We start from the raw sequence: 18,069 nt of genomic DNA on the forward strand, positions 1-18,069 counted from the left end.
TGTGATTGTAATTTGTCATCCCTGACATTAGAAGGTAATCAAAAGGTTATTACACATGAAATTAGGTAATAATTTCAACTGAACTAATAAAATGCCTGTAGATTTAGTTAATTTTACTTATTATTTGATTACACATGTCAATTTGGCCATACCTACCACATGTTCTCATAGGATAAATTTAAGCGTTAGTTGTTTTCCTAGTTATTTTGTTAGTAAATTTAAGTGCTATTTATTTTCCTATCTGAGCATTAGCTGTAAAATGATACAAGCTTACTGAAGGAAAGAGAAAAAAAATATCAGAACTTTTTAACTTAGGGGTTCAGTTTGGATTACCAAGAGGATCTACACGTAATCACTTAACAACATCATTGGCTTCCACTGGCATTAATGTCATTAATTTCATTCAACTTGTTCACCTGATCAGTGACAAGTGAAAAGAAAGTTCATACGCCAAAGAAGTTTGTTTAGACCTTTTAAAATAAACCCCAAAGTTCTCTATTATACATGTAGTTGTATCACTGAGGCTACAAAATTATTCACACATTGTTCGTACCTGTTTTCAGAAACCAATTTGCAGGACTTTTCCAGGACTCAGATTGATTTTTCCAGAACTCCAAAATTCACATTAGTTCAAGATCTCAACACTGCAGACAACTATTTTCGGTTTTGCATTTTTACTAGTTGAGTTTAATAAATTATCAGACTTTTCCAGGACCAGTAGTCTTTTTCCAAGACTTTCCAGTCCCGAAAAATGCCACAGAATTCCAGGACTTTCCTGGTTTTCCAGAACCTGTACAAACCCCTCTCCATACTTCTTGCTTTGGACAACTGGATGAACCACAGAAACAAATTTGATTTATTTTGAGTTAAATATTAAATTATTTTTTCCATGAGATCCTTGTTCCTTGAATTTTACACTAGCAAAGTGAGAGTGGTTTTGAAGTTTGCAAGGCAAAAATCTATCCAGTAGCAAGTATTAATTTCTACATAACAATTATTAATTATGAAAGAAAAAAACAACAAGGAGTCTTGGTTAATTTAGAAAGAGACAACACCAATAACCACTGTTGAGTTTTGGGTACTGTGGGTGCACAAGAAATTTATACTTACTGCTACAGCATACATGTATTGTTAAATATGATTTTCACCCCAGCTTGAAGCAAAACAGAAATGTAAGTTCATTCCATAATCATTTTGCATATATTTATTTCAATCTGTGTTTCCTCAATTTTCCCTTGCATGTTTGATTTCATTATGCCTCATATTCTCAAGCCCAGACACAAGGTAAAACATGTCAGATTGTGACCATTTCAGCTATTAATTGAACTTCACGTGACCTCAGAACAATTCTAGCTTTATATAATATTTCTCAAGCAATTTAAAAATAAAAAGAGAAAATCATTGCTTGATTAACAAACTTTTATTTATTCAGCTGTCAATTCTTTAATACACACTGGAATAAATTATTTTAAAAAAAGGGCCTCAAATTATGCGTCATCAAATCAATTTACTTCGAATTTCCTGATAGCAAAAATATGCTAATATCTCTGAAGAAAATAAATTCATAAAGTTAAAAACTACGAAATACTCATTATAGATAAATTCATCAAAATTGGTCAACAAATTATATAGGAAATAGACAAGAATAAACAAGTAAAAATGTACAGCATAAAAGCTTACATAAGAAATTTAACCGGCTAACCATCAGAATTAGTACATGTTGCCTGATGATGATCTGATGTTGATATGAAGTTCAACTCCTTAGGCTTTAACACAAATGACGCCGAAAAAATAACTGATAACGGATAGAAGATCTAGCTGAAAGTGACGCAGGCACGAGTACAAAAACGTATTGAATCTACTTTTGAAGTACCTGCGCCAGTTTTAACAGAAACTCCTGATCTTCTTTCCTTCTCTTCTCCTCCCTTTCTTCATCTCTTCTTTCACGTGCCTTCTCTGCCTCCATAAATCTCCTATCAGCTGCTTGCTGATAGGACACAAACGCCTCTAAAGCTTTGTCGACTTTGGCAAATGCGTCAGTTGTTGACAACTTTCGTTTTTTTGTGCCACTTTTACATACAGGTACTGGCTTCTCATCCTCCGTTGTTGTTGTTTCTGAAAAGGAACACAACAAATCTTACCCTTAAATGTGGGGATCCAAGTCGGAAATTAATAATGTTAGTAGCTGCTTTATGTTTTACTTATCTCTTGCAATACATGATTCCATCTGTCTTGAAGTATATTTGCCAAAATAAACCCATCAACTTTATCGACAGTGCAAGGCGCCCATGTTCTGTTACGTACGACAATTGTCTGGCCCTCCAATAGGCGATAGTGTTTTTTTGAAAGCTCACCTGTACATGTCACACAAGCATCTTTTTTTGGTTCCGGGCATTTGCTGGCTTTGTTGTTGTTGTCGCCGCTGCTGCTGGAAGTTAAATTTGGCGCAACGTTTTCGACATTTCCTTTGCTTTCTTCTTCACAGACCTGTGTACCATCCCCAATGACAATTTGGGAAGAAGTAACAACACTCTTTGGCTTCGTGCAGGGCTTTGCTGATAAGAATTCATCGACTTCATCGAAGAACGCCGGCTTCTTCTTCGGAGTTCCGTTTCCTGTCTTCCTGCATTCATCTTTGTAGGAACGATACGCGCTTACCAAAGTGTGTATTCTTGTTTTACAGGCGTCTTCGTCCCTGTCCTCGTAGCCCGCCGCCCGTAGAAATGCGCTGATTTCTTGCCATATAGGCTTCTTTCTGGTACAGGACAATAGTTTTGTTTGTATGTTTTCGTCCCCCCACTTCTGAAGTAACAACATGGTCTCTCTGTTCTCCCAAACTCTTCCGCGAGGTTTTTTAACGGCCGCCATTTTGGATGTGTTTAATAAAACACAAAAGTTAAACTACCTCGTCAAGGTAGTTTTATAAAACACGGTTCTAGACATGTTTTGTTAAACGCGCCCGCGATGTGAACAGGCAGTTTAGTAAAACAAGTTTATTAAAACACGATTTAAACATGTTTAAGCTTTGGTGTGAACGGGGTATAAGATAAGACAAGATAAGATAAGAACTAGAACAATCATTACACCCCGTCCCCCGAGATCCAATCTGCACCCTCCCCGGCTATTTGTGGCTTGTTAAATGCTTAATACTTCGTGTAAGAAACTTAAAGAGCATTTTTCTCAAATGTTTTCTTTTGTACCGACTGACTTCGCGCCAACATTTCTAATTTTCAAGGTTTTTAAGTAGAATGCCTGAAACTTGGGCTCATCAAAGACCAATAGTGTCTTGATGATATTAACCAAAAAAATCGTAACATTTTAACGTCTGTCACGTGACATGAGATGATTTGTCCACTGGGTGTGTATAAAAAAAGGTTATGTCCAAATAAAGCCTGTAAAAAGCACTGAAAATAAGAGTTAACTGTCAAAACTTAGGTTCATTACACAGAACAAAACAGAAACTTACGCGATATGCTTATTTGACAGTCAAATCTTGTTTTGTAAAAGAGCAGGAAGTGTTGGGCGTCAATACTGTAAAACACTACCTCAAAAGGCTGTGGCTGGTTTCCATAGCAACCATTTTGAGTAAAATTCTCAAAATTTGATTTCTCTTCCTGAGTGCAATAGCACACAATTAATCTTTCTTCACCATATTTAGAAAAAACTTTTTGGTCCATTTTACGATACCATACCACCTTAAGGTGGCTGAACACAGTTTTTGATACCTGTGTTTCATTCACCTTTTTCTCTAAAACCCTTGATCTCTCGGTCATCAAAAATGGCTGCAAGCAAGTTAACAACACAAACTTTGGTTTTTTGATGGTTAAGCTGACGTATGTGCCGTTGCCATGGCAACATGAATAAAAATGAACAGGCCTTTGAAATCGGTTTTGTTTATTTGTAGAAAATCTAGTCATTAGATTTTCTTTATAGTTTGCATAAAACAAGCTTGTAACGATTCTCACAAGTTAACACCATTTTGCTACTAATTTTACAGAGAGATCTTTAATTATCCCTTCTTGAAGGTTCACTGGAATATCTAGAATTTCCTTTGTTCAGTCCGGAATATCCCGATAAATTAGGACATCTGTGATGTCACGAAACTCACGTTTCAACCAATGAGAATGCGTGTTTTGATTGGAGTGTTGTGTTTCACAACAAACCAAGAGATTCAAGATGGCGGACAAAGAGAGTCGCGAATACTTTCCAATGCCATGAATGCGGGCCTTCAGGAGGATTATATTTATCTCGAATTGAGTTAAATACTGTCTAAATTATAAAATAAAAGGAAAGTTTGTGTTCGCGTTCCATGTCACAGACAATTCTGCCCAGATAACGATTATCCTCGGCCCAAAGGAAGCACCACAGAACGCAATGCGGGCCACGTTTGACGAGCTGCTGTTATCATTCTTTGGAAAGAGACCGTACAATCGGTAAGCACCTTTACTCTGCATTTTTCTAAGCACAGAAATGATCGATATGAGAATTGAGGCTTTCCTCTTATCTAGGGATTATCGGGCCGAAATCGACAGCACGCGCATGTTCTTATATGCTAGCAAAGATAAATTGTAGATGTCCAAAATGTTATACGTTTTGGCTAAATCGAGGAAATGAAATCATCATTAAAACAGAATTTTCAATAACGCATACGAGTGAGAAATTCTTGTTCTTTTATACAAAATAAACTAAGCTAGAAAAATGTATCCAAAATTTTAGTGTTGTTAGATGCAGGGATAGTCAAAAATTCTGGTAATATATTCTTTGTAAATCTGAAATTTCTCCATTTTGGTATTTATTTCAAATATTTCTTGTATCTATTTGTTACTGTGCTAAAAGATATCATGTCTGATTTCCACATTTAAATTATGAAAACTTACATATAATTGCTGACTTTCACAAGTTATTTACCCAAAAATATCAAAATATAATTCCTGGACAGGTTGACAAGGGAGCATTCACAATCCATCCACATGTCCCAAGGTTTTATTATACATTTATTTAAAGTATACAAAACAAATTCAGTCTTGAAAGTGAAATCCATTTTATTTTATTCACTCTTTAGGTACTCCCGACCTTGAATTTGCCTCTTAGCAGAATGCAGGACCTGAAACAAAGCACAAGCGCTTGGAAGATTATTACATTGCTTACAGATGCTAATATTATTACAAATGTACTTTTCGCTTTAACATATGAATTTCTTTTGAATTTAGTTACCACATTAGTCTCACTAAAGAAGAGATTGCCCTCAAGTGGTCTGATAACTCTTATGTTTTCTATTTTTTTTTACATATTCTTAACCAAACTGATATGTTTCCTGTTCACAACCAATTAATGTTTTGCATTAGTTTCACAATTAGTAATGTTCAACACTCGACACTACATTATAAACTCTCGTACCTTTTCAGTCTTTGCGTTCATAAAAATTATTTTGCAAAAACATTACTTTCTGGTACATTCAAGCTTCATGGGGAAGTGAAAAGAATCATCATCTACTGGGAACAGCTGCAGTGTGTATAGTTTTTAAAAAATGCCAAAGAAAAAGAGTACAGTGCCCCCTACAAACCTTAACTTACCTGTTTGCATGGCCCTCAACGTCTGGTAAATGAGCACAAACAATCTCTCTACCCTTTGTGCCACTCCTTAGGATACTGATAGCATCCATTTACAGGGAATCACTGCAGAACCCCTGGCCTGTCTGTTTCGCTGCCACTTCTGTGCTGTAGGTGGTTTTCAACAGGCTGCTGGCTCTCTAGTGATAAAACTGGGGTGCACATTCGGTGAATCCACTGTTGTAAGATAGCTTTAGATAAGGCTCAAATACTCAACGCAACGTTAAACACTGTCAACACAATGTCCGACATAAGCCAACTCACATGTTCGCGAGATGTGGGGCGGCCCACGAAAACGTAAGGGACTCCACAGAGGGGTACCCACAAGTTAATATTACAACATCCACCAAAACAGAGACCTCCCAAATTTGTTTAATTTCGTCTGCGTACTTAGCGACGTCTTATTTCCTCTCTTTTCCCTTTGTTTTTTCCCCAAAAATTCGGCAAAGTGCCTCGAGCAGTCGAGTATGCTCTTCCATGTACTTAAGAGAGAGAAATTGAAAACAACTGTCATAAAAATGAAGGAATGATGCTTACTCAAGCCTTATAACAACAGCGGTTCAGGTACACTTGTAACGCCTCAAATTCAAAGAGAGTTTACAAAATATCGACGTTGTTTGCAACCGTGTAATTTGGCATGATGAAACTTTAGCAACACTAGAACCAGTAAAAAATATACACAGCTCAATGAAAAATACGTGAATACTAGAAAATAACGCGTACACTTTACTAACCTTAACATTTGGCCACAAAATCGCGTCTACGTCGTCGCTTGACACCAAAAAAACTCAATGATTAGAAGACAGTCAACGTTCTCCCACTACCAAAATGGCCGCTTATTCTCCTTCTCAACGTTTGGTCGCAAAAAGTCCTGGATAATGCTCGCCAGACTCTATGCGAGACTAGAAACAACATATTTTCTTGGTCTGCATAAAAGGTCCGCCATTTTCCCTGCAAACAATAGCTTGATGACGTCATTACTGTCCTAATTTATCGGGATATTCCGGACTGTTGTTAAAGTTCAATTATTTTCAATATTCCAGTTACTTATTTCCTAAAGTATTTTCGTGCCAAATTTCGTGAAATTCTAATGAGTGGTTCTCGAGAAATAGGCCTATTTCCGAGAGTGCAAATTTTCATTCAATCGCAGTTTTTTTACTTACTACGCATGCGCTGCATTTAACTGGGTTCTTTCGTTAACAAAGAAAAAGCTGAGAATTGCTGGGTTCTTTGCATCGTTACCTATTCTGACATATCGTTGTGACAAAAGACTAAAGCCATCAATACACTGCGTTCAATTATAGAGAAAAATAGTACAGATACTGCGGGTGTCGAGTAAATAAAATGATCGCTCTATTGACGGCATGTTTGTTTTTTTCCAATTCTTGTGCGAAAAGCGCGCGCGAAAACTGTGCTCGGCGAGTCTATCTTTTTGTCGAGGGTCGAGGGTCGAGGGTAATATATTTTTTTTCTGAGGTTTTTTTTCAAATGTCACAAATCGTAGGAGTCGTGAATCGGAGGCTTGTCAACCCCATTCGCTACATTGAAGTGTGTTTGCTTTGTCATTAACATCAAACCTAATTTGGTAAAATGTTGGCGTGACTCTCTGTCACACGATCGGTCGAACTTTTCAATAAATTTTCTGAAATACATGCCGTAACTACACTGTAACTACTAGCTATTACAAAGGAAGAGCACGGTGGACGAAACGTTCAAAAAAGGTCTTACCGTCGCTTGCAACTGCGGGTCAATCAAAATTCAAAGTTTTGACAATCAAACTTCAAAGTTTACCCGCCCACTTGGGAACGTTTTGGCGCCACTCCGCAAACACTTGAAGAGGAGCAAAGTCAGCAACGCGTACGGGCATTTTTGTCTTTTGCAGTTTTGAAAATCAGAATGAATTATAGGGTATCAAGAGAGGAATTTCTGTCGGATATCGACTGTGATCTTTTACATTATCCAGGGGAATTAAGAGTCCCTGTCCATAAAAATGGAAAATAACTCGGCAACGGTCGAAAATTCGATTTCGCTCATATTTTCATGGTAGATAGGCTAGGGCATGACAAAAACTACTGGATAGTTTTTTTGGCAAAATATCCTTTTATTTCAAAGAAATATGCAAATTACCAAATTCCGTTAAAATCATCATTTAACGCAGCATTTTATTAAACAAGTTTGAGAGCCTCGCATGCAAAACCACATCATTCTTCCGTCTTTAAAACACTCAAATATTTTTGTGCAATGTTTAAATGTGTACTGGGTTGATTTTAGGGAATGTTGCGTTGTCTTTTTGGGTGCAAAATAATTAAATTTCGAAGACATGTATTTCATTCACTTAAAAGTACTTCGTGAATATAATTAATTTTCACCATGTGCGAAACCTTCAAATGGATCAAGCTTCTGGTGGTTGAATCGCAGAAGGATGGTCTACAGATTTCTGTAAAAATTTCTTTGGGCAAATGATTGTGAGCGACGCGAGAGCTTTTCAAAGTACGTCAAAAATACAAATATTTGACCATCCGTCGTCAAATTTCAATTTACGGGTTAGACGTATATTTTAGCATGTGCCACACGACTTGACCTATAATAAGTTGAAATAGACACAGAGCTGATAATTTCGAAATGTTCTAACCTCATTTGCTGTAAAAGGCAGGTCCAAAGCCGATTTGACGTGTTTCTCTCACCATTCGTCGCACATAAAGCAGAAGTTTGCTTTTGTTTACATAACGTCCGATGTACATCGCCAACTGTCAACTTATTAACGGTCGAATACCATGAATTTGTGACCGTCTTTCGACACATACGATCACCACTGCATCTAAGTCAAAAACGGCAAAGGCATTTGTAGATAGTTGCTTGCTTTGCACTACACCAAAATATTACGTTTGATCATCATGGTTTGATGGCTTGAATCCTTGCTTGCAGCGGTTCCCTGTTCGTCACGCAATGCTGTCATCCCATTTTAAGGGGTAGGGGTAGGACAATTTCTATCCTAATACGTAAGGCTCTGTAAGGCTTGGAATCACTGGGAGCACACAATCATGTTGAGTAGGAAGAGATTGAATTAAGAAATGAAAAGAATGAATAGTTTACCATTGCCCCTGTTGTTATCTTTCACTCGACCACCGCTACCTACATGCCCTGCGTAATACTGTAACGCTAAACTCATACCTAGGTCTTTTCGCGCTATGCAATTATTTTTGGTTTACATGTAATACAGTGGGCTACCCTCTGGGAATGTGTGGTGACCACTTAATGAGGCTAGCCGCTTAAATAGAGTTTGGTGTACCTTGAATATTTAATTTTTCACTGTCGGGCTATAAATGTCTTGGTGAACATGGAGTCAATTCAAGACAATCATCATAGACGTGTGTTTGAATTACCACTCGTCATGCACCTTCAATTTCAGACTCTTATCTATCATCGCCCTTTCCAAAACAAAGTTCTTAAATTTTGGGTGGCCGCTCAATAGGGTAAAGACAATAATGAAACCCTTATGGGAATGACCAAATGGTCGCCGCGGAGGTAACCGGTCAATAGGTGTTTTATTTGCAATCTTTTACTGACGATAATTTTGGACTGTGTTGACAACAGTCCACTATTTTCTGTTACATACCAATGCCTCGCCACTAAGCAAACAAAATACGCCAAATAAAATAGCATGGCCAGGGCTATTTACTCACGTAATTACTAATTAAATTTAGTCTGTTTTTTTCACGAATAAGATACGTAATGATTTCCTATTTTTATTTCAGCTAGTTCTTGCTTCATTGATCTATAATTTGTTTATGGCGATTTTCTTAAAATTCTAGTGAGTATTGGCACTAGCTTTATCAGCTGTTATCAGAAACGTCAGAACGTACAACAAACGTGATTTGGACCGACGCCACGTACACTATAGAACACGATTATATAAATATACACATATTATATATATGAACAAACAGATGAACAATGATTAAATTGTTTCACTTATCCTGAGAGTACTCTATACAAAATAGATCAAAATGTGCAGCATATGCCGTGACGGCATTGCGTGACGAACAAATAACGGCTGTAAGATTGTGCTGCGCCGACACGCTTATCAGCAATGGTCAGCAATCGATCAAACGCAATATTTTGGCCAAGCGTTAAGCAAGCAACTATCTACAAATGACTCAGCCGTTTTAGACTTAGATGCAGTGATGTTCATAAGCGCAGAAAGATGGTTACAGATTCAATAATAGGTTGACAGTAGGCAATGTACATCGGACGTTAACCTTGTGTAAACAAAAGCAAACTTCTGCTTTATGTGCGACGAATACACCGATTCCAGAAAAAAACCTGAAGTTGCACGCAAGCGAGGCTTAATAGCCCTCGAGCTTTCAAAATGCGGACGAAATGCTGGGGAAGAACGAAAAAATTCGAATGTATGTAGGTTAGAGCTACTTGTCTGGAGCAAATGTGGTAAAGAAAAGGAAAACAGTTGGACACAAGTGTTGTAGGGCTGCAAACTCTAATAATCGAAGCAAAAACCGACCTGATTTATCATTTCCACGACCGAGTTTCCTTCAGACAAGCTAGCCAGATAAACAAAGAAGAAAAAAGTGGGAAATACTTATGCAAAGGGGAGCTATCTATTTTACCTCGGTAGGAAATAATTTTTGTTTTTCCGAGCACTTCTTGCCAAGTGATTTTAAACTGAGTACACTTTTTGAAACTGGGAGCCGTACCCTCGGCTTTCCCTTGGGCAAAAGTTGATGAGGAATCTCTGTGTAGAGCAAAATATATGATGCATCTGAGTCTGGCATATGAATACCCATCAGCTTCGATCAACTTAGGAATTAATCAGTTTTCATGCCTCTGAGGTAAACAAAAAAAGTTTCCCAAAAACAATGTTGAATGTGGAAGGACATTAGTGATTTAAATACAGCCATTGATGAATTTTGAATATTTTTTACTCGCTTAATATTTCAGCAAGATCTGGCTTTTAGGTTTAATGTTTCAGAACTAGTAGTGTCAGATAAATTATTGCATGGGCCAATTTCCTGTACTTGATGTTGGGGAGCCAGCCCATGAATTATTTGCCTGAGGTTTTCCTAGGCTGAATTTGAAAACATAAGGTGCAGAATAGACTGCAGAGAGATAACAGGTCAGACACCCAAGACCTGGACATCCAAAAGTGAACTTTACACTGAATAAGTCTGACAACACATTTTAAGGCCTAGTAGGAATTTTCCTTAATGTCGTAGATTTGATAGACAGCTTGTACTGGCAAGCAGGAAGGTTATAATCTTCATCCATTCAATGCAACCAAGTAAATCAGAACTGACTATAATTTTAATGCCAATTTTCTAAGGAAGACTGTTTTCCAACCATGAACCAGAACTGCAAATGTAAGAATACAAGCTGAAATGGCTATTAGGAGAATAAATGGATGGCATGTATTTGATGGTGTAACTCCACTAAGGTTGGGTAGAGTTGTTAATCAACCCTGGATAGTGAGCTATTTGCTTGTAAACTGGCAGAAAAAAGTCATCTGATATTTATTTGTCATTTGGTAGTGACTTTAAACAGAGTACATGATATTGTTCATCAGTGGTAATTAAATATTTGGTGATTTCCACCATACTGAAATTGTGCATTATGTGGCTTCATGTTCTATTTTCTGGCACAGGGTGTAACATACAAGGACACGTGGTAGAGCTGGTGTATAATTTTGCTAATAACATAAAAGTGCAATTGAATTTGACCTCATTGAGAATTTTCTACATTGTATGATCTTATAGATTCCCAATTGTTTTGAACTATTTTGAAATATTTATTCAAATATTCATCACCAGAGAAAAACTGGAAGTAGCTGAATTTTCTCATATTAGATGCTGGACAAAATTTTTGGACCTTTGATATACATTATTTATTCTGGCTTTAGCAATAATCACATCGTGTAAGGCCATCTCTAAGCATTAGGTAAGCCAATTCATATATAATATATTTATCATAAATTGTTCAATATTCTTTAGCATCTCCTTCCACCTTTCTATGTCCAAGGCATTTTGCTCATTAAAAATTTGTATTTATAGCCAGGACATTCCAAAGTCTGTTCACAACAAAGAGTAGTTGTTGTACATTGTACATCACAAACTGAAGTTCATATGACCCTTGTTAACCGCGCGGCCATGGGCCGAGCGCGGTTCATGGTTTACCCGTGGTTTTTTAACCGCGCGGCCATGGGCCGAGCGCGGTTCATGGTTTACCTGTGGTTTTTTTAACCGCGCGGCCATGGGCCGAGCGCGGTTCATGGTTTACCCGTGTTTTTTTTTTCGCAGTTTTGTCTGCGACCAGACCCACGCTTCCACTCGGCCAAATTTTTAGTCACGCAACCTGTGATGTTTACTCGCCAAAAGCTGTTGAAACATTAATAAATCTCATCTCCGATACTGACTTTCGCGGGAAAAAATTAAAAACCCAGCGTTCGTCAAAAATTATATTTTTTCGACAGAAATTTAGCTCGGAACATATACATATTTATATTCTTTTGAATCGTCGATGAAATGACCTTTTCCGGATATTTTTTCCTTCGGGGTCAACAAAAACCTCCGATTACGAAATCACGCCGAACCCACACGTTGCAAAAAAATCTCTTCAAAACCCTGACTTCGAAGCGATATAACACTTCAGCGTTAATAGCTACCACACATCGGCAGGCGGTAAATCTATTTGTTAACAATCCAGCCTTATCGTGTTAAAATTTCAGCGAAATCGAACAAAACCAGAATTATTTAGAATTTTTTTGTGACCTCACTCCCCAGACTTGACCTAACAAAGGAAGCAACGGTCGCCCATAGCAACCGAAAAACACCAACATAACAAAGCCGAACGTTTCGGCCAAAAATCTCCAGAATTATCGCCTGAGAGCTTAAACTTGAATGGGAACATCTTTTTCGAACTTTTTTCAACTCATTTAGACGAAAGACTGGCCTCGGCAGGCTACAAAAAAGACCAAGAGAAAAACAGAACAACACAGCAGAACAAGCCGATAACATTTCATCGCACGGCTTTCGGCACGAAAACGAAAATACAGCTTACTTCTGGATAAATTCAGCCTTAGAAGCCAGCAACCGGTCCCAAATTACTTTCTGTATCCTTACAAATGTCCTGATTTCCATCTCCGAAAGATTTTGCCCCAATTTTGAGCAAATAAACATTTCGTCGACGGTGACCGCCATTACGGTGGCTTGCATACTAAATTAGCTAACTTGACAAAATTCTCCCGAGGGGGGATATGACAAATTTGGTGAGAATCAAAAGTAACGCCAATTTTCTGTCACGTTTTCAATCTGTGGTCACTGAAGTGACCAAAATCGATACATCGGTCGGGATAGGGTTTTTTTTATATGACTTGTGTGACTACTTTGCTAGCCCGTTACTCGTGGAAAACACCAATCAAATTTAATCATGACTTTTAAGAAAGAAAGCTGTTGTTAACAGTGTTATTATTGTGTCGTTCATATCGTTAATGCCCATACATATCCCGAAGAAAGTTCTAGATTAAGACCATTACGTCATCGGAGATTTGTCAATGGCTACCACTGATGGTGCAATAATACAGTTTGTGTTGATCAAGTGATGTGATGTCTACAGTAAGAAAAGAATCATCAATGACTGCTTTGGAATGTGCACTGCGTTCCGACGGTAGTGCTAAGCGAACCGTTTCATTTTTAAAGCGCGGTTATAAGATCTAAGAGATCTTGTTTTTTTCGACTTCGGTGCGAGCAGACCCAAGCTTCCACTCGGCCAAATTTTGAGTCACGCAACCTGTGATGTTTACTCGCCAAAAGCTGTTGGAACAATAAATCTCATCTTTCGCGGGAATAAATTAAAAACCCAGCGCTCGTCAAAAATTATATTTTTTCACCAGAAATTTAGCTCGGAACATATACATATTTATATTTGTTTGAATCGTCGATGAAATGACCTTTTCCGGATATTTTTTCCTTCGGGGTCAACCGAAACCTCAGATTACAAAATCACGCCGAACCCACATGTTGCAAAAAAATCTCTTGAAAACCCTGACTTCGAAGCGATATAACACTTCAGCGTTAATAGCTACCACACATCGGCAGGCGGTAAATCTATTCCTTAACAATCCTGCTTTATCATGTTAAAATTTCAGCGAAATCGAACAAAACCAGAATCAATTAGAATTTTTTTGTGACCTCACTCCCCAGACTTGTCCTAACAAAGGAAGCAACGGTCGCCCATAGCAACCGAAAAACACCAACATAACAAAGCCGACGTTTCGGCCAAAAAACTCCACAATTATCGCCTGAGAGTTTAAACTTGAATGGAAACATCTTTTTCGAACCTTTTTCAACTGATTTAGACGAAAGACTGGCCTCGGCGGGCTACAAAAACGACCGAGAAAAAACAGAACAAGACAGCAGAACAAGCCGATAATATTTCATCGCGTGGCTTTCGACACGAAAACGAAAATACAGCTTACTTCTGAATAAATTCAGCCTTAGAAGCCAGCAACCGGTCCCAAATTACTTTCTGTATCCTTACAAATGTCCTGATTTCCATCTCCGAAAGATTTTGCCCCAATTTTGAGCAAATAAACATTTCGCCGGCGGCGACCGCCATTACGGTGGCTTGCATACTAAATTAGCTAACTTAACAAAATTCTCCCGAGGGGGGGGATACGACAAATTTGGTGAGAATCAAAAGTAACGCCAATTTTCTGTCACGTTTTCAATCTGTGGTCACTGGAGTGACCAAAATCGATACATCGGTCGGGATAGGGTTTTTTTATGACTTGTGTGACTACTTTGCTAGCCCTTTACTCGTGGAAAACACCAATCAAATTTAATCATGACTTTTAAGAAAGAAAGCTGTTGTTAATAGTGTTATTATTGTGTCGTTGATATCGTTCATGCCCATACATATCCCGAAGAAAGTTCTAGATTAAGACCATTAAGTCATCGGAGATTTGTCAACGGCTACCACTGATGGTGCAATAATACAGTTTGTGTTGATCAAGTGATGTGATGTCTACAGTAAGAAAAGAATCATCAATGACTGCTTTGGAATGTGCACTGCGTTCCGACGGTAGTGCTAAGCGAACAGTTAAATTTTAAAAGCGCGGTTATAAGATCTAACAGATCTTCTTGTTTTTTTCGACTTCTGTGCGAGCAGACCCAAGCTTCCACTCGGCCAAATTTTGAGTCACGCAACCTGTGATGTTTACTCGCCAAAAGCTGTTGAAACATTAATAAATCTCATCTTTCGCGGGAATAAATTAAAAACCCAGCGCTCGTCAAAAATTATATTTTTCACCAGAAATTTAGCTCGGAACATATACATACTTATATTCGTTTGAATCGTCGATGAAATGACCTTTTCCGGATATTTTTTCCTTCGGGGTCAACCGAAACCTCCGATTACAAAATCACGCCGAACCCACACGTTGCAAAAAAATCTCTTGAAAACCCTGACTTCGAAGCGATATAACACTTCAGCGTTAATAGCTACCACACATCGGCAGACGGTAAATCTATCCCTTAACAATCCAGTTTTATCATGTTAAAATTTCAGCGAAATCGAACAAAACCAGAATTATTTAGAATTTTTTTGTGACCTCACTCCCCAGACTTGACCTAACAAAGGAAGCAACGGTCGCCCATAGCAACCGCAAAACACGAACACAACAAAGCCGACGTTTCGGCCAAAAAACTCCACAATTATCGCCTGAGAGCTTAAACTTGAATGGGAACATCTTTTTCAAACTTTTTTCAACTGATTTAGACAAAATACTGGCCTCGACGGGCTACAAAAAAGACCAAGAGAAAAACAGAACAAGACAGCAGAACAAGCCGATAATATTTCATCGCATGGCTTTCGGCACGAAAACGAAAATACAGCTTACTTCTGGATAAATTCAGCCTTAGAAGCCAGCAACCGGTCCCAAATTACTTTCTGTATCGTTACAAATGTCTTGACTTCCATCTCCGAAAGATTTTGCCCCAATTTTGAGCAAATAAACATTTCGCCGGCGGCGACCGCCATTACGGTGGCTTGCATACTAAATTAGCTAAGTTAACAAAATTCTCCCGACGGGGGGATATGACAAATTTGGTGAGAATCAAAAGTAACGCCAATTTTCTGTCACGTTTTCAATCTGTGGTCACTGGAGTGACCAAAATCGATACATCGGTCGGGATAGAGTTTTATTATTAAATTATATGACTTGTGTGACTACTTTGCTAGCCCTTTACTCGTGGAAAACACCAATCAAATTTAATCATGACTTTTAAGAAAGAAAGCTGTTGTTAATAGTGTGATTATTGTGTCATTCATATCGTTAATGCCCATACATATCCCGAAGAAAGTTCTACAAAGATTAAGACCATTACGTCATCGGAGATTTGTCAACGGCTACCACTGATGGTGCAATAATACAGTTTGTGTTGATCAAGTGATGTGATGTCTACAGTAAGAAAAGAATCATCAATGACTGCTTTGGAATGTGCACTGCGTTCCGACGGTAGTGCTAAGCGAACCGTTAAATTTTAAAAGCGCGGTTATAAGATCTAACAGATCTTCTTGTTTTTTTCGCAGTTTTGTCTGCGAGCAGACCCACGCTTCCACTCGGCCAAATTTTGAGTCACGCAACCTGTGATGTTTACTCGCCAAAAGCTGTTGAAACATTAATAAATGTTATCTCCGATACTGACTTTCGCGGGAAAAAATTAAAAACCCAGCGTTCGGCAAAAATTATATTTTTTCAACAGAAATTTAGTTCGGAACATATACATATTTATATTCTTTTGAATCGTCGATGAAATGACCTTTTCCGGATATTTTTTCCTTCGGGGTCAACAAAAACCTCAGATTACAAAATCACACCGAACCTACACGTTGCAAAAAAGTCTCTTCAAAACCCTGACTTCGAAGCGATATAACACTTCAGCGTTAATAGCTACCACACATCGGCAGGCGCTAAATCTATTCGTTAACAATCCAGCCTTATCGTGTTAAAATTTCAGCGAAATCGAACAAAACCAGAATTATTTAGAATTTTTTTGTGACCTCACTCCCCAGACTTGACCTAACAAAGGAAGCAACGGTCGCCCATAGCAACCGAAAAACACCAACATAACAAAGCCGAACGTTTCGGCCAAAAATCTCCAGAATTATCGCCTGAGAGCTTAAACTTGAATGGGAACATCTTTTTCGAACTTTTTTCAACTCATTTAGACGAAAGACTGGCCTCGGCGGGCTACAAGAAAGACCAAGAAGAAAAACAGAACAAGACAGCAGAACAAGCCGATAACATTTCATCGCGTGGCTTTCGACACGAAAACGAAAATACAGCTTACTTCTGGATAAATTCAGCCTTAGAAGCCAGCAACCGGCCCCAAATTACTTTCTGTATCCTTACAAATGTCCTGATTTCCATCTCCGAAAGATTTTGCCCCAATTTTGAGCAAATAAACATTTCGTCGACGGTGACCGCCATTACGGTGGCTTGCATACTAAATTAGCTAACTTGACAAAATTCTCCCGAGAGGGGAATATGACGAAAAGAGCTTAAAGACGGCCTGTAATTGGCTAATGATGAGATCATCGAAAGTAACGCCAATTTTCTGTCACGTTTTCAATCTGTGGTCACTGGAGTGACCAAAATCGATACATCGGTCGGGATAGAGTTTTATTATTAAATTATATGACTTGTGTGACTACTTTGCTAGCCCTTTACTCGTGGAAAACACCAATTAAATTTAATCATGACTTTTAAGAAAGAAAGCTGTTGTTAATAGTGTTATTATCGTGTCATTCATATCGCTCATGCCCATACATATCCCGAAGAAAGTTCTACAAAGATTAAGACCATTACGTCATCGGAGATTTGTCAATGGCTACCACTGATGGTGCAATAATACAGTTTGTGTTGATCAAGTGATGTGATGTCTACAGTAAGAAACGAATCATCAATAACTGCTTTGGAATTTGCACTGCGTTCCGACGGTAGTGCTAAGCAAACAGTTTAATTTTAAAAGCGCGGTTATAAGATCTAACAGATCTTCTTGTTTACTTTTAAACCAGTGTCAAACATTTTGCATATTGATTTTATAAGGCAATCTTTCAGGGTCTCACTATCCATAACAATGACATTCCTAGCTTAGATTGCCCTTACTTGGGTCTGTAACCTCAGTCCAGCTGGGGGACCCTGGGGAGGCCCCCAAAATTTCCCTTTTCTCTTGAACAAAAAAAAAAAGCATTTTGTTACTTGCACCTTCGTCGATCCCTGTTGATGCATTATTTCAGCGTACTTGTTCATTACTAGTTGCTAGTTTTCTAGGCCATCTTTCATGGCATGTGACTGATAGTCTTTGTTACACTGTAGTACACGTCACTGATAATTTTATTGGTGATTTGACTGATGAATCAGCTTTGTGATTGCGTCCTACCCTGTAAC

The 18,069-nt window shown here is 38.2% G+C and overlaps 1 protein-coding gene and 1 long non-coding RNA gene across 2 annotated transcripts; one reads left to right on the forward strand and one right to left on the reverse strand.

Annotated features, from left to right (window-relative positions):
* Window positions 1-1,405: 1,405 nt before the first annotated feature.
* Window positions 1,406-3,040, reverse strand: LOC149118037 (uncharacterized). Its single transcript, XM_089288589.1, has 2 exons — window positions 2,355-3,040; window positions 1,406-2,115 (listed from the first exon to the last, which is right to left on the reverse strand). The coding sequence occupies exons 1-2, from the start codon at window positions 2,866-2,868 to the stop codon at window positions 1,859-1,861; spliced, it is 771 nt and encodes a 256-aa protein (XP_089144715.1). The 5' UTR covers window positions 2,869-3,040; the 3' UTR covers window positions 1,406-1,858.
* A 1,012-nt stretch (window positions 3,041-4,052) lies between these two features.
* Window positions 4,053-5,439, forward strand: LOC149118038 (uncharacterized). Its single transcript, XR_016206873.1, has 2 exons — window positions 4,053-4,433; window positions 5,063-5,439. It is a non-coding gene; the product is annotated as an uncharacterized LOC149118038 (long non-coding RNA).
* Window positions 5,440-18,069: the final 12,630 nt, after the last annotated feature.

The sequence above is a fragment of the Orbicella faveolata genome, unplaced genomic scaffold, assembly GCF_042242905.1.
Source record: "Orbicella faveolata isolate gen_17 unplaced genomic scaffold, um_ofav_v1 contig_1, whole genome shotgun sequence".
In the NCBI taxonomy this organism is placed as follows: Eukaryota; Metazoa; Cnidaria; class Anthozoa; order Scleractinia; family Merulinidae; genus Orbicella; species Orbicella faveolata.

Bases quoted from the DNA above. Each gene is read 5' to 3' on its own strand.
- LOC149118037 (XM_089288589.1), bottom strand. From the start codon at position 2,868: ATGGCGGCCGTTAAAAAACCTCGCGGAAGAGTTTGGGAGAACAGAGAG. The intron at 2,116-2,354 runs GTGAGCTTTCAA...GTTCCTTTTCAG, and splicing joins TGCTTGTGTGACATGTACAG to AAACAACAACAACGGAGGAT.